The following is a 16,854-nucleotide window of genomic DNA, read 5'->3' on the forward strand; positions in this document are numbered from 1 at the left end:
ATGTGCAGTGGTCACATCGCAAAGGATGCAGTGTAAGGCAAATAGGGCCCTACAGTCATGTAAAGTTAAAACTCTTATCGCTTGACAAAAAATGAAATCTAGCAAGGTCTACTTTTTTATGACTATTGTTGAAGAAAAATATTCTAGCGCATCTGATAAAAATGTAATTCAGTCTGACTCAATTACCTCTTGGACAGCTGTCTTATTTCCTCCTCTAAAACCATCTTAATTATTGCTAGATTAGCAAATTCTATGCAAAAGAAACTTTGAAAGTTAAAAGCTGCATACATATCTGGTGAAATTATGTTACTCCTTTTTATTCTTTTATACTGCAATATATATGACAAATAAATATAGCAAAATGTTGATTTTTTTTTCAATATCATTCCATTGTAATATACAACCGAGAATGTAGTAATATATCACATTAACGACAGCAATATTGAGAAAAACCACCACCAGTGCTGAGCCTTCCCTACAGACCCAGTAGAAGCTCTTACTTTGCCAAAGTTGAGTTGCTCATATGGGTCAGGCAGGCCAGTAAATTCTCTCGGGCTCCCATAGAGATTGACATAGCAAGGCCCAAAGGCAGGGAGAAAACCAACCTCGGACTCTGCAGTGCTCACTGTAACACAGAATAGGTTCATTTACAACGTGGTTATTGAATTCAAACACATGGTATTAAACTTGAATGATGACTTTGTGCATAATGACTCACTGCTGCAGCAAATAATAGGATACAGTCAAGAGGAAATAAATGTAATAGAATGAATGGTTAGAAGTTTAATTAAAAAAATAAGCAGAGGTAACATTAAAAACAACTCCATCCAACAACACCAAAGGCATTTCAAATAATTTTAAAAAATCATGAAAAGAGTATATGAAATAACAGCATGTATGTGGTGTGCAAAAGTAGCAAAAAAGCTGGTCAATATCAAAACTCAATAAGACTTGTTTTAGAAAGACCTGTGGTATAATGCCACGCGTATATAAACTTGAATAGACATGAATAAGGAGGGCTGAATTGCAGAGACAAAAATGGGTTACAAAATTATTTCCAACTTTTATAATTTCGGTCTAGTAATGTTTAGATCCATGTTTTTACCCAAGTCCAAACAGTTAAAATTTCACCGTTTGGAATTTTGTTAAGTTTCTCAAAATGTTAATTTCTACATAGTTTTAAATATCATTGAAGCTAAAAAAAGAAAAAAAAGAAAAGTGTATTCACTAAATCAGGTGACTGATTTAAGCAACAACAAAAAAAACGCATAGAGAAACTGTGGTATCTGTTTCAAAAGAAAACTGAGGCTACATGCCGGTGACCATTTCTTACATTTAGATGACAATGCATTGCAGCTTTCAGCTGGTGTGTCTGTTTTGAACAGAAAGAAAATCACTTGAGTTAGATTGCATGTGATTTTGCAGTACTATATGATATATACAAATTTTGAATTTTAAATTACTCAATTATAAAATCTTCATTACCTTCAATCTCACCCCCAGACGAAGCTATTTTGCTCAGATTTAAAAAGGTACTTCCTATGGCATCATTCTTGGTTAAACGATCCCTGCAGAAAATAAACTGGTATGTCAAATGTTAACAATGGTTTGTGCAGCTCTCTACAACATACGTAAAGGAGCCTAGATCTTACCAGTCATAAACAGTCAACTTAATGCGTTCGCACATGGAGGGGAACTATAAATTAGAAAAGAGATATGTTAATCATTGCAAAATTCAAAATGTTGCTCAGTGTTGTTGAGCATGCCCTAACTTAGAGCCAACGTACCTTGACCTGGAGGTTGATAACCTGGTTCCACTCTGGATTAGCATTTTTTTCCATGGTTTTGGTGCTTAGCTACAATATGAAAAAGGAAATATCACTATGAATCAGCACTACAGGTAATAATGAAAGCATAATACAATATGAACTAGTACTAATTTCCTCTTCTCAAACATACACTACCTTTTTCCCAGCAAAGCTGATCTCCAGAAAAGGATCCACTAAGTTTTTCTTATCTCCGTCCCCTCCAAAAACTTGTTTGACTGTCTGAACAAATGCATCATCCACTGCAATAGCAAATCAAAAAAAAGAAAATTTAATGTATCTGTGGAAGCTTCTGAGTAAGCGGTTAAAAAAAAAAGATTGCAAGGTTTAAAGGTACAATCTGCAATTTGCTATTATTACATGCGAATGAGAAAGCCGCCAAAAGCTGTAACACTTTTAGTTCCTTTTGAGGCTTTCACTTGTCTGCATTTTTCAAACAAATTCACAAGGTTGACCCGATAGCGAGATGTGTCATGCTTTTTCTTTTTTTTTCCTTTTTCTCCCCAATTATATCCAGCCAATTACCCACTCTTCCAAGCCGTCCTGGTTGCTGCGCCACTCCCTCTGCCGATCTGGGGAGGGCTGCAGACTACCACATGCCTCCCCCAATACATGTGCCAGCCACTTCTTTTCACCTGACAGTGAGGAGTTTCGCCAGGGGGATATAGCACGTGGGAGGATCACGCTATTCCCCCCATTTCCCCCTCCCCCCCGAACAGGCGCCCCGACCGACCAGAGGAGGTGCTAATGCAGCGAACAGGACACATACCCACATCTAGCTTCCCACCTGCAGACATGGCCAATTATGTCTGTAGGGATGCCTGACCAAGCTGGAGGTAACGCAGGGATTCGAACCAGTGAGCCTCCTGATATGTCATTCTTTTTATTGTCAGTAGAGCTCTCGTGTTATCACAGCAGTCCACATAGTCATGAGGATGGCGCCCCATTCCATCCAGGGTGTATACCTTTAAGGGAATAAATTGGATGCTTACTCTGGGGCATATCCTCGGCACGGTAAACCTTAAGGTTCAAAGTGGCCCATCGCAATGTCACACCAGCTGGCACCAAGAGGTTACTCTCTATGTCATCCTGCTCTTCATTTGCTTCCCTCCTCTCAGTCTACCAAAAGAGGAGGTGAGAGGAGAGGAGAGGAGAGGAGAGGAGAGGAGGGGAGGGGAGGAGGGGAGGGGAGGAGTTTGCTTAGGTTCATCATAGCCTTGTTTTCATACTGATCTCAATAAAGTCGGAGAGAAGAGTGGTTATCTCACCGGTGCACCATCCCCGGTCCCAACAAGGATCATGCTGACTTTCAGGTAACCTTTGGCCCCTGAGCCAGAGTCATCAGGATCGCTCAGGAGAAGCCATTTCCTCATGACAGCATGGGCTTGAGACGACAGGGTGAAAACATATTTACAAATGCATATCTATTTGCACACAAAATAAATTCAATAATCTAAGATACAATGTAGAAAATATTAATTTTTCCAAATAGAGAAGGCATCTAATGGGAGCAGACTTACCAGGTTCATCGTAGATATATCCAATATCCAGCTGGATAAAAAAAAGAGAATGTAGCATAACTGGAGCAGAGCTAAAATTTTAAGCCCATTAGTGATAAGAGTCAGCTGTATCAGTATGCTCCCACTGTTGTGAACAAAAAAAACAGAGATAAATAAATCATAGATATGTGTTTGGAAAGTAATGCCCATACCTTGAACTCCCCCATTAGACTGTCCGCTCTGAGGGAGTAGGAGTCATAAACCTGCACGAGGAGAGAAAACCAGACATAGTGCCGACAACAATAAATCAGCATTAAGATGTCTACAGATGCTTCATCAGTCCACTGAAAAGGGTCTTACCTTCAAAACTGTTAAAGACATACAAGTGAATGCACAGTTTGGGACAGTGTGTATTAAAGAAACAGGGGTTATCTGTACTCACTCGGAAGGTGATGTACTCATCAAACAGCTCAGAGGGGAGCATGTTCAGATTGTAAAAGAACAGCTGAGGGCCGGAACAAAAAAAGAAAAAATCAGGTTAGAGTACATGATTCTCTGAAGTCACTGTACATATTATACATTTTTACATCAGACAAATTAGATATAAATGGGAAAAAAATGTTTTTTATCACTTCGGATAAACATCATAGGACTTACAACTTATTAAGGTGAGATGCCTATGGCAGGGACTGAGACAAGAGGGAATGCAAACAGGAAGTGTTAGATGCAAGAGAAAGCTAAGGATACTGCTTTAGAGCGCCACTGCTGATGATGGAAACAGAAAAACACATTAGAAATTTATTGAAGGTTGATAAAGGTGGGGAAAAAAAGTACAGATTGACAAGCAAGTTGAAGCTTTATAATGAACTGATTACCTCATCAAAGAATGGATTATTCCCTCTTCTGATTCTGGTCCTGTGGGTCTGTCCACATACATTCACTTTGACCACTGGCTTGATGTTGTTGCCGGGCAGTTGCCGACCTTCAATAACTCGTACACGAATCTAAACATTCCATGCAAAGTAAGACATTTGAATTAAATTAAACAAGCAGGTAACATGAATTGGGATGCGGTGAAAAAAATTAGATATGAGTGACAAACATGAGTTATAAGATCACTCAAAAAAAATTATGTCAGTGACTGCCTTTGCCTCAGCCTACAATTAGTTGCTTTTAACTTGAATGCTTCAAAACCTGTTCTGCATGGCAGGTCAGTTTCTGTCTCAATGAATTTACCAAGCACTGTTCTGCCGATGAGATTATAGCATATAGATTATTGACTAACAAAGTTAAACACATTTTTCGTGGATGTCGGACTCAGCCAAAGGCGGCCCCTTATCTGCAATTCTGTTTGTGATATTCATGGACAGGATCTCAAGGCGCAGCCAAGGTGAGGAGTGTGTCCATTTTGGGAACCTCAGAATTGCATCTCCGCTCTTCACAGATGATGTGGTTTTGTTGGCTTCATCAGAACATGACCTCCAGCGTGCACTGGGGCGGTTTGCAACTGAATGTGAAGTGGGTGGGATGAGAGTCAGCACCTCCAAGACTGAGGCCATGGTTCTCTACCGGAAAATGGTGGACTGCTCCCTCCAGGTTGGGGATGAGTTGTTGCCTCAAGTGAAGGAGTTCAATTATCAAGTATCTTTGGGTCTTGTTCACGAGTGAGGGTGGGATGGAGTGGGAGATTGACAGAGGGATTGGTGCAGCATCGGCAGTAATGCGGACGTTGTAACGGACCATTGTGGTGAAGAGGGAGCTGAACCGGAAGGCAAAGCTCTCAATTTACCAGTCAATCTTCATTCCAACCCTCACCAATGGTCACAAGCTTTGGGTAGTGACCGAAAGGGTGAGATCATGGATACAAGAGGCTGAAATTAGTTTCCTCCACAGGGTGTCTTAGAGAAAGGGTGAGGAGCTCGGACATCCGGAGGGAGCTCGGAGTAGAGCCACTGCTCCTTCGTGTCAAAAGGAACCAGTTGAGGTGGTTTGGGCACCTGATTAGGATGCATCCTTGGTGCCTTCCTTTGGAGGCTTTCTGGGCACATCCAACTGGGAGGAGACCCTGGGGTAGATCCAGAACTCACTGGAGGAGAGGGACATCTGGAGTGCTCGATTTAGCTTGCCGCAACCCGACCCCGGAGAAGCGGCTGATGATGAGATGAGATTATTGACTATTGCAAACTGTTCTTCTCTCACATATCTTTTCTCTCTCTCTCTCTGAACAATGTCTACTCCTTTTACTTCTTCTGTGTGTGTGAATGGTGTGATGTGAGTCTCCACTGTTTGCACGTGCAGTCTGTCCTCCCCCCAGGTCTCCATGGTGATGGTGGTCACCACCTGGACACTGTTTGGCATCCCCCTCATCACATTTTATTTTTATATATCTTATAAATCTATATCATTTTGTTGTCCTGTTTCAGTGTTGTGTCCGTCTCTCACTCAGATGTGTGACTGATATTTGGGGGGAGGGGTTGTCTCCATGGTTATGCTGGTCGTGTGGGTCGGGGTCGTGTGGGTCGGGTCCTGGGCTGTTCCAGTGGTGTCTGGATGCTGCTTGGCATCCTCATCACGTTCTTCATATATTTCATAATTCCATTATAGTTCTGTTATCCTCTTTCAATGTTGTATTTTGTAAGTTAAACACAACATCCATTGCAAGTTGTCCGTCTTGAGAGAGCCCTTCTCTGTTGCTCTCCCCGAGGTTTCTTCCAATTTTTTCTCCCTGTTAAAGGTTTTTTTAGAGAGTTCTGCCTTATCCGATGCGAGGGTCTAATGATAGGATGTTGTGTTGCTGTGTTGAGGCAAATTTGTAATTTGTGATATTGGGCAATACAAATAAAACTGACTTGACTTTACTGATTATATCTGCCAAACAAACATAGGAGTAAACTCAAATTCGTAACCTGACCTTTCATTGTAGCTAAATTATAAAGAAAAAAAAATGTCCGAAATATCTTTAATTTCCTCTCCGTCTTAAGGTATGCGTCATGGTTTCAGTGTATGTCTCTTATTCTTTTGTGACACACTCATTTAAATTATAACAAGAGTTTCCTCTGAGCTGTGCTCAAATGAGTGATTATCAAGGAATGGAGTTAATTTTGAAGATAAACTTGTTTCCTTAGGGCCCGAATTGTTCCATACAATACCTGGAAGTCCTGAGGTCTGTTGGCCAGGGCTCTATGCCTCTTACGGCTGAGACGGGTGGGCCTCTGGCCGGGGTTCCCTGGTATGTTCAGTGGGGGGGCAGCTCCTGGACCTCCCACTTGGCTCTCTTCTCTAGTGTCCCCCTCCCCCTCCTCCCCCTCCTCATCCACACCTGCGATGCGAAAGTGCAGAAACAATTGTCATCTAAATAATTATTACACTAGCCACATCTTGGTGATTTATCTTTGTTACAGTCACGTATGCTATGATAATAATTACAATAATATATATAATAAATCATAATTAAAAAATAAATAAAATTAATATTAAAAATATTTTAAAAAAGACTGCTGGAATAGGCTCCAGCATCCCTGCGACCCTGAGAGCAGGATAAACGGTTTGGATAATGGATAGATGGATGGATAAATAAAAATAAATAAATAAATAAATTACTTAATTAATTAATTGATTTTTAGAAAATATATATATATATAATAAGTATACAGGGGGTGTGTTCATCTCGCTACATGATTTGCATCCACCATCTCCCCAAACAGCAGCTCACCTCCAGCACAAAACACAACCCTCTGAACAGCTTCCATTTACCAGTTAGTTACATTAGACATGGTAAGATAATCAAATCATAGCTTTTAAAAAAAGAAATGACATTTTAGTCATCATATCTCCTAGTAAACCTACCAACGTCCCCGTAAGATGTGTCTCCATCCGGTTGATCCTTTACGTTGGGTGTACTGTTGGCAGGTGGCTCATACCCAATGACCAAATTAACGGTCGTCTTTATGAAATAACAAGTATCATTTCATTTAAAAGTCAAAACTATGTGTTAATTTTGTAAAGAAAAAAAAGTGAAAGGAATCTGTTGGGAACACTTATAGTAGATATTCACCCCAAAGGCCTGTTGTTTGTCATTGACCAAGGGCACGTTCTTGGATGGGAGGGACTTGGTGTGCCCGCTGGCCAGGTCTCTCAAGGAAATTTTTGCTGAGCCAATGAACCTGAAATTCAATCAGATGATTATTATAAATTTGATGGAGATGGACTTATGAATGTAATTAGCCATACATGGAGCAAGTGAACGTGTTAGAAAAGTGCAAGGATGAGTGTCAGTCAGCTCTGTGACCGATCATAACCATTACCTAACTAACACACTTGTAGATATTGTAGCTTCTCCTATTTGTGAAATATCAGGGGGTTTTTTTACACTCAGTACAAAGATACTCTGACATTGACATTGTGGGATTTTTAAAAAAAAAATAATTAGAAAGCTATTTCCTTCTCTGTGTAACCGTATTAAGCTAACAAAAAAAGAACTTAACTTGTATTATTCACTATAGCCTTATCCGGCAGTGCAGTTCAGTTCCTCTTTCTATTGTCATGTGACTCTTTTGATGCTATTATAAGTTATTTCTATATATTATTTTTGTGATCATCTCTACTTCCTAGTTTCACTTCTCTACATGTTAGGTAAAAAAGCTGACAATACCTACATTGCTTTGGTTGCCAAACAGAACTCATGCAACAACAAAAAAAAGGAAGAAAAAACGATGCTAATAGCCCCATACTGGATTGCCTAACATCGTTTTTCCTCAGATGTGCCAATCACAGTTAAGACCAGACAAAAGATTAACAAGAGCATTCCAGATCACATCCTTCGTCACACATGGGCATAATGACGACTTGAAAATTTGCAATAATTTTTGTTTTAAGATGACTTCAGAGTTATATGTAAGTGCATATGATAGTGAAGAGATACTGTCTGATGCTGCGTTCCGTTCAAAGTCCGAGGTCAGAATTTCTCAGTTTGAATTTCCAATTTCCGACCTCCAAGTGTTGCAGGTGCACGACACCAAATGTAAACAAACAAACAAAAAAAAAATACATGGCTGACCGTGATGAACTGCTCTTTATTGGCAAGTGTATAAACAACTGAATTGTCAGCAGTGCAGCCTCCTTGCATATATAAACGAAACAGAGGAACAACTGTTGCGCAGAGATAACTTTCAGAGATTACGATAACCAGCCATTTAATAACATTATCAACATATTTTGACATCAATTTACATGCAGAAGATGTTTTACTATATAATAGTATGTATTATTGTAATTAAATACAGGCAAACATACTTTACGTTGCCTTAGCTGATGGTTTACCATTAACTCTGTACGTTTCCATGGGTGCTGCCATTGCTGTGTGACGTCAGACAACTGCTTCTCCATGAAGTCGGAGTAGACGATGGATTTACCCCGAGTTTACAAGTAGGAACTCCGACTTTAAGTGGCTTTCCATTGTACTTTTTCTATTAGGAGGTCGGAAAATCTTGATTTCCTAGCCGTCTGGAATGCAGCATGAGTCCCTCATAAACACAGATATGTCTTAATAGGCTGTTGCGATGACAAACTTCAGCTTTGCTCAGTTTGTTTTGGTAATATAGACAGTGGGCAATAGCAGTAGTCAAAGGGAACAAGTAAAGGGACCAGTGAGCTCCAGAGGCAAGACTTTAAAATTTTGAAAGGCAGCATGAGAACAGCCGAGGGATGGAAACAATTAGCACGGGCCACAGGCATGTGCTCAGTGGTTTGTGCCCAGCTCGGTGGTGGACAGATGTACACAGTGGAAAGACTGGAAACAAAAGGCAGTTTAAGAAGGCCATGCACGAAGAAACACAAGGGTATGAAAAATAGTAATCATGATCAATAACTCTCGTTCTTCAGCTCTGTCCTTCTGTCTTTGTTGTCAATGCACACTGCTCTAGAATAAATATGCTCTTGGCGTGTAAGTCACCTGGAACAGCGGGGTCAGCTGTGCAGGATCAGACTGAGAGGATTACCCTGATGTGACAATTTACTCTGCATTAATAAAGAGGCCATGTTTTACTGGCAAAACATGCAGAGAAAAACTAAGTCAGAACGCAGTGTCTCTTGATGGCAGATAAAGCTCTCTAAACAACATTCCTTCGCTGGACTCTACAAGTCGGAGAGAGTTGTTCATAAATTAAGGCCAAAATGTCAAGAGACACTCGAAATGTGCATGCATGATCAGTCTTGGGCTGCATTTGCCTTTGTGTAGCAGTAATTCCTTTGAGAAATAAGATTATCCACATATATCAAGTATGAAACTCATTTGCCAGCAACAAGTCAATGCAAGCTTTCCTGTCCCTGCCCCCACTCCCTTCTTCCCAGCTGTGGAAAATGCTATAAGTATCCCTCTACCCTACAAAGCCCTAAGCACCACCATCTCTGTCACCACCCCCACAATATGACCGAGGTGATTCAGAAATCATGCTGCAAGAAGTTTCTCTGACTCGCCTTGCTTGACTGAGGTAGATCAGTCAGAGTCACATGAGATCTATTTATTACATGATAGTGGTAGATAATGGGAAATCCAGAAAATCCAGGAGAAAATGGGAAACGCTAGTTTAAGTTAGTATAATTTCATAGGAGGAGTAAAGGGAAAGCTTCAAAGGACTGACATGGTGTCTACTTTGGGCAGCAGTCCTTGTCGGGGCTAGACTACGCTTTCATTCTCTGACGGAAAAGTCCCTCCCTTAATGGCACAGCAAGTCTGAACACGGTGGCAGGGAGGTGCTGTTGTTATGGAGCTAGAGTGTGCTAACTTCAATGTAATGGACATAAAACTGTTTTTTTTCCTTCAATAATAATAACCATGACAATAATAGTGTAGAATACATTTCATAACAAGGTTGCAAGTCCTGTAGAATACCTAATGTGGCAAAATGATGCTGCAGTGCTGACAAACAAGTAGGCTACCCTTGCAGACTATAATCAGACTCTGCAGGGAGAGGCTGAGACGTTCTCTCTGTGTGTCATACCCGTTTACCTCAGCATGACATCGATGTGTTCGTGAGAAACAGTTACTGAGGGGAAATCACCACAACATAAACTGAGCGAGTTACCCACAGAGTCCTCCCTCAAATAGAGGAGTCTGTGCATGGGTGCATCCACGTGCACACACCCTTGTGAGTGTGTGTGTGTGTGTGTGTGTGTGTGTGTGTGTGTGTGTGTGTGTGTGTGTGTGTGTGTGTGTGTTGTGCATAGGGGGTGATGATTCATATTTTCACCCTCCCCAGTGGTAGTAACACATACATACTTGTCTTTGCCAATCGTTTCATAGTCTTTTACGACCACGTCTATGAATGATGAAGGCTCCAAAGGAAAGCCCTTCAGGTCAAATTCAAGTACCTGTAATTGAAGTAGAAACAGTAACAATCAGCGTGAGCATCTACAAAGTTATGTATACATAATGTAATTGTCTATATTTACAGACAACACTTTGCCCCTGTGTCAGTGTTTATTCAAACCACTACTCTTTCACGTTACATGTAGCCTTACAACCACCACTTACTTCGTTCCAGACAGGGTTTAATTCACTGTCGATCGCTTTAGTTTTCTTCTTTTCACCTATAAGCATTACGACAATGTACATAGAGCCAATGTTAACAATCATTTCTTGTTTCTAAAAAGGGGAAATGTGAATATAATACAACAAAAGATAAAAGACCGGAAACAAAAATTCACATGGCAGTGTTACACCTTCTCCAAAAATAATCGTGACATTAAGAGGTACTATGTGCCAAACTATAAGAAAATAATCCCATTGTAAATGTTCGTAGGGGAAGTTGGGACTCAGTACGTAGAGACTGAGAATGACATTTTATGAATAAAAATGAGGACTCCTCTCGATTGCTCAACAATTACTGCAGGATAAGCAAGGGGGTCATTCGTCACCTTATAAGGATATTTTCCCTTGGTTCATGAATCACTGCAAAAGTATTCCAACTTCTTTAGGAGAGAGATGATACCTTGACAAAAGCAAGGCTCACGGGATAGACTGATACAATAGAGAATGCCTAGGAAGTCTTCTCAAGTATTAACAAAGACAGAAGGAAGAGTAGTATAACCTGGTACAACAGCTCACCTTTAAACACAACAGCAGCGATTGGATCTGGGTTTCCAAGTTTCTTTTTGGGGATGCCATTGGCGGACTCGACGACGACCCGCAACATCGTGGAAGAGGTGTCAAGTCAGGTATCGCATGAAGAAGAAAAAAAATCACACCATATTCCTCCAAGGGAGACGGCAACGAGGAGGGGGGGACACGCCGGAGAGAATTGAGAGGAAAGGGGACTGCCCTCCAGTGACTCAGACAGAAAGGGCAGGCCATGGGACTTCCTTAGATTACTACAGAGATAACTTCTATCCAGGGGATTGCTTCTTATTTTGTGCTGTGACACCACGAAAGTTTCGCTTATTGGTTGCAAAGTGATTCGCTGGAAATGCTGCGATGCCGGGGGTTCAAAACGGGACTAAATTTCCCTTTATAATGGCGCCGCCTAGTGGTGATAAAATAACGCTACACTGGTACCCAGAGGCAACCTTTGATGATGATGATGATGATGATGATTTCGAACATGTAAAAAAGCAGGATATAACATACAGATAAGCCACTGCCAATAATCTGAAGTGACAAATCCACACATCAAGCTCAGCGAACAGATCTCCATATGCATCAGATTATTTGTTACATGTTGGAAAAGGAGTAGGAGGACGTATACACTTAATTTTTTCCTACCCTTTCTCACCTACTCTTAAATTAATTCGGCTACTGTACATCTACAACTCAATTCCCACCGTACTTTGTAGTTCAATTTCAATGCAAGTTGTGCGGCACAATACAAACTCAACCACTGTGAACAATAAGAGAAAGAAAAACATGTCAAAAACACACAAAAGTAAAAAAAAAGAAAAAGAAAAACACATCCTAATGTCATGTACCAAGAATAAACAAATCTCAACGTTATGCACAACTCAAATATCCACTCGGTGTCATAGAAAGAAAAATGAAAAAAAATGTAATAAAAATGTTTACACACATAAAACTTAAGACTGTTATCTCTTCGTCATCCCTATATCTATTGATAATCTGTCCTTTGTGCTTCTTCTTGAACTGCATAAAGTTTGTACTTTGTTTGAGTTCCACGCTCAAATTCTTCCACAATTTTACCCCACAGATTGAAATGCCCATGCTCTTCAAAGCTGTATGAACACATAATGTCTTTAAGTTTAATTTCCCTCTCAAATTATATTCCCTTTCTCTAGCTGAGAATATTTTTGTATATCATTCGGTAGTAGATTGTTTCTTGCTTTGAACATTATTTTTGCTGAGTTAAATTCTACTAAAGCCCTGAACTTCAAGGCATTTGACTTTAAAAAAAACAGCATGTTGGTGTGTTCACAATATCCTACATTATTAACCATCCTTATGGCTCTTTTTTGTAGTATATGTAATGGTTATAGGTGGTTTTGTAGGTGTTACCCCATACCTCCACACAGTAGATCAGATATGGTAAAATAAATTAACAATACAGAGTGTACAACGATTTATGGTCCAGAACGTGCCTTGCTTTTCCCATGAATGCAATGGTCCTTGCCAGCTTTGCTCGTGAGTTTGCGGTCTCGTATCACACCTAGGAATTTATTTTCATATACTCTTTCTAGTTGGACATTGTCTATCACTACTTTTACTTTGATATTTATTTTATCATTTCCAAACAACATAAACTTTGTTTTGTCCAGATTTAAGGATAATTTTTTTTCAAACCACTGTTTTAATTGTTCCATTTCTATTGTGGTGAGGATTTACAGCAGCTTTGGGAGATGATGAATTTTTTTTTTGCAGAACAAAATATATTCGTGTCATCAGCAAATAAAACAAATTTCAATATTTTTGATATCTTGCATATATCAACATGAATATCTTGCTATGAATATCTTTCATATACATAACATGAATGACAGGAATATCTTTGATATCTTGCATATATCAACTTGCATGGATTTATCAACTCCACAGATAACCAGTTTGGTTTTAAAGCTACACATGGCACTGACTTATGTATATATGCCTTAAAGGAAATTGTAAACAAATACAGAGGCCAAAACTCATCGGTTCTTATGTGTTTTATTGATGCTTCTAAAGCTTTTGATCGTGTTAATCATAGAAAGTTCTTTGTTAAATTGAGTCAAAGAGGGGTGCCTAAATGCATTGTGAGAATCCTGGCTTATTGGTATGCCCACCACACTATGCAAGTGAAATGGGGTAATAGTGTTTCAGCCCCATTTGGGGTCAGCAATGGTGTCAGACAAGGGGGTATTCTGTCTCCAGTTCTCTACAATTTATATATTGATGATTTGTCCAAGCAGCTGAAAGCCTGTAATACTGGGTGCATGACTGGTAATACCTTGGCGAACCATATTATGTATGCAGATGACCTCGTCATTCTTAGTCCCTGTAGCGCTGGTCTCCAACAGCTCCTTGATATATGTTCTGTGTATGGTGTGGAGCATGATATCAAATACAATGCTAGTAAGAGTGTTGTCATGATCTGCAGAACCAAAAAGGTCAATCATCTAAAATTTCCTGATTTTAAATTTTCTGATAATAATCTTGTGGTATGTAATAAGGTGAAATATCTTGGGCACTATATTACTGAACAGATGACGGATGATGATATTTAGAGGCAATGCCACATGATGTATGCACAAGCAAACACTCTGTCACGCAAGTTTGGTATGTGTTCAGTTAGTGTGAAGATGTCTCTGTTCAGAGCATATTGTACAACACTCAATACCGCACACCTGTGGTCAAACTATAAAAAAGCAAGCTTAAAGAGGCTTTGAGTAGCTTATAGTGATGCTATGAAAATACTACTAAAAATTCCTAGATGGTGTAGTGCGAGTGAAATGTCTGTGGCTGCAGGAGTCAGTACCTTTCAGGCTCCTCTAAGAAAGCTCATGTATACATTTATTTGCCAGCTCAATGACTCTGATAATGTAATCATCAAGAGTTTAACTAATATAAGATTCAGTGCCACATGCTACCAAGCCCGGCAGTGGGACCACTGGTATAGCTGCCTTCTTATAATACACTGACTTGTTCCATTTATGTTATTTTATTGTGTTTACTCTGTGTATTGTCTGGGGTTTGTCTTTTACCTATTTGTCTTTGTCTGTTATGGACCCTGAGTCTGCAATAAAGTTTTTGAATTTGAATTTGAATTGAATATCATTTAAGTACAGAATGAACAGTTTTGGACCTAAAACCAACCCCTGGGGTACACCACAAGTAATATCCATGCATGATGATTTGTTTGCCTATCTTTAACCTTTGGTTAGATATCACAGAAAGCTGAATCAGACCATCTGGACACAACGTTTAGTGGTAGAAACATTTCATCACTCACCTAAGTTACCTCTTCAGTCTCAACTGACTGCAGGTATCCCCACCCTTATAAACGATACAGTGGCATAACAACCGAAAACATTGTGTCCAGATGAACTGATTCAACTTTCTGTGATGTTCTTACCTGGATTATTGAGCATGCATAAAGACACTTTGGTTACATGATAGTAATCATGATTACTATGATAGTCATTACAACCAGTGGTTCTCAGTTTGGTCCTCAGATACCATCAGTAAGTGCTGATTTTCTATTCTGGCAGATAGTTGTCTCAATTATTCAAGCCTCCAATCAGCTTTGAGACGTGGAACAACAGGTCGATGTAACTATCTGACAGAATAGAAAATCAGTGGTACCGAGGACCAGATTGAGAAACGCTGCTTTTCATCGCAGTTTGCTGTGACTACTAGCATTGCTGTGCTAAATTGCTCTATTGTGATGACCAATTTCAAACTATGCAAGTAGATGAGTCAGCTTTGCTGAGAAGATCTCCATCTAATGAAGAGCAGGTCTGAGGGGCAACGAGCAATTAGAGGTCCTATAGAGACATATGGTGGTGTACTAAATTAGACACATTGCCGGAGGTTTCAGCAGAACCACTGACTGAATCTTTTTTAATAATAAAATTCAAGAAAAGTAAAAAAAAATTTTTTTTTAATTTATTTCTGATTTTTCCCCTTTTTCTCCCAATTTAGTGGCCAATCAATCCCTATTTTAAATCAAACACCCACCCTCGTACTGCATGCATTCGCCAACTGCATCTCTCCGGCCGGCAGTCTCGAAGGAGACCGCCTCCCCACTTTCGTGACAAGGCGACTCCAGGCCGAACCACTGTTTCTTCCGACACACACAGAGACGCATTCACGTGACGAACACAAGCCGACTCCGCCCCCCTCCCGAAGACAGCGTTGCCAATGATCGCTGCTTCATCGAGTCTGGCCATAGTCGGATCTGACGAGACCGGGGCGCGAACCCCAGTCCCCAGTGGGCAACTGCATCGACACAAAGCCGCTACACCACCGCGGACCCTAAGAAAGTAAATTTTCAAAAATGAAACAAAGTCAATATTTTCACTATAGCTTATCATCTTTAAGTATCCATCCATTCATCCATGGCGACAGGCATGGGCATAAATCCATGAATACTGGGATGGCATCCAGCGCTTTATCTGTGCCCCCGTCCATAGGGTTAGTGGTTATGTCAGGAAGGGCATCTGACGTAAAATTTTGCCAAATCATTATGCGGATTGACAAGCACATACCAGATCGGTCGAAGCTCAATATCGGATTGGTCGAGACCCAGGCTAACAAGTACCACCATGGGTGCGGTATCTCACATGGTACCGATGAAAACTAAAAAAAATCTGCTGTGGCAACCCCTGAAAAACAGGCAACAAGCCAAACAAAGAAGAAGGCTCATCCATTCAGCCATCTATTCATTATCTATATTCAATCCAATTCGGGGTCAATGCCAGCGAAAATGTGCCAAGAGCAGAAATAAAAGCAAGAGGAATAAAAACAATCCAATAAAACATAAAAGAACACATTTGAAATAGAACGAGCCAGTGAATATGTTTAAGAACGCCAAAAGTCCAATAGAATTGAATGGGCGGCGTGATTTGTGATGGTTTCCAGTTTGAGTTCAGTTCCTGGGTTCATTTATATGAGAACCCAGTTTTTGAAAGTGAATGGTTTCTGTTGTTAATGTTAAAATGTTAATGCAATAGCCATGTGATATTATCCAGAGCAAGTCCTGTCCTGCATTAGTTTCAAATTTGAAAATTCAAAAACAACGAACCAAAGTAAGCCCATGTTCTCATTTAACTAGTCGGTGTGGCATGAGACAGCACTCCTTGCAATTGTATTTTCATGCTCGCACAAAAAGAGTCTTGATTTATTTCATATGACGGTGCAAATGGAAAGTATAGCCTCGCTAACTGAACATCCGTCACTATTTGAATGGCAATCGTTGATTCTGACAGCCCCGTTCCAATGACAATGGATGACAAAATCAGTTTTTTTAAGACATTTGTATTCTAGATTCGTTTATTATAGAATTATATTATAGCCGGAGGTTGTGGTCCAATTATCGGGGCATCAGCTG

At 40.1% G+C, this 16,854-nt stretch overlaps 1 protein-coding gene across 1 annotated transcript in view; it reads right to left on the minus strand.

Moving 5' to 3' along the window:
* The window catches only part of myofl (myoferlin like), a 29,624-nt gene extending 17,994 nt beyond the window's left edge, over positions 1-11,630 (minus strand). Inside the window, exons 1-18 of the mRNA XM_056292160.1 lie at positions 11,430-11,630; positions 10,857-10,912; positions 10,602-10,693; positions 7,380-7,488; positions 7,172-7,268; positions 6,475-6,644; positions 4,201-4,329; positions 3,768-3,830; positions 3,538-3,588; positions 3,347-3,377; positions 3,095-3,210; positions 2,819-2,945; positions 1,965-2,068; positions 1,788-1,856; positions 1,653-1,696; positions 1,486-1,568; positions 1,334-1,372; positions 501-625 (exon numbers count right to left, since the gene is read on the minus strand). Coding sequence (XP_056148135.1) covers positions 501-625; positions 1,334-1,372; positions 1,486-1,568; positions 1,653-1,696; positions 1,788-1,856; positions 1,965-2,068; positions 2,819-2,945; positions 3,095-3,210; positions 3,347-3,377; positions 3,538-3,588; positions 3,768-3,830; positions 4,201-4,329; positions 6,475-6,644; positions 7,172-7,268; positions 7,380-7,488; positions 10,602-10,693; positions 10,857-10,912; positions 11,430-11,517 — 1,593 coding nt within the window. The 5' untranslated portion in view covers positions 11,518-11,630. The remainder of the gene's footprint in view (positions 1-500; positions 626-1,333; positions 1,373-1,485; positions 1,569-1,652; positions 1,697-1,787; positions 1,857-1,964; positions 2,069-2,818; positions 2,946-3,094; positions 3,211-3,346; positions 3,378-3,537; positions 3,589-3,767; positions 3,831-4,200; positions 4,330-6,474; positions 6,645-7,171; positions 7,269-7,379; positions 7,489-10,601; positions 10,694-10,856; positions 10,913-11,429) is intronic.
* Between the last annotated feature and the right edge of the window lie 5,224 nt (positions 11,631-16,854).

This window comes from Lampris incognitus, chromosome 13, assembly GCF_029633865.1.
Source record: "Lampris incognitus isolate fLamInc1 chromosome 13, fLamInc1.hap2, whole genome shotgun sequence".
Taxonomy (NCBI): Eukaryota; Metazoa; Chordata; class Actinopteri; order Lampriformes; family Lampridae; genus Lampris; species Lampris incognitus.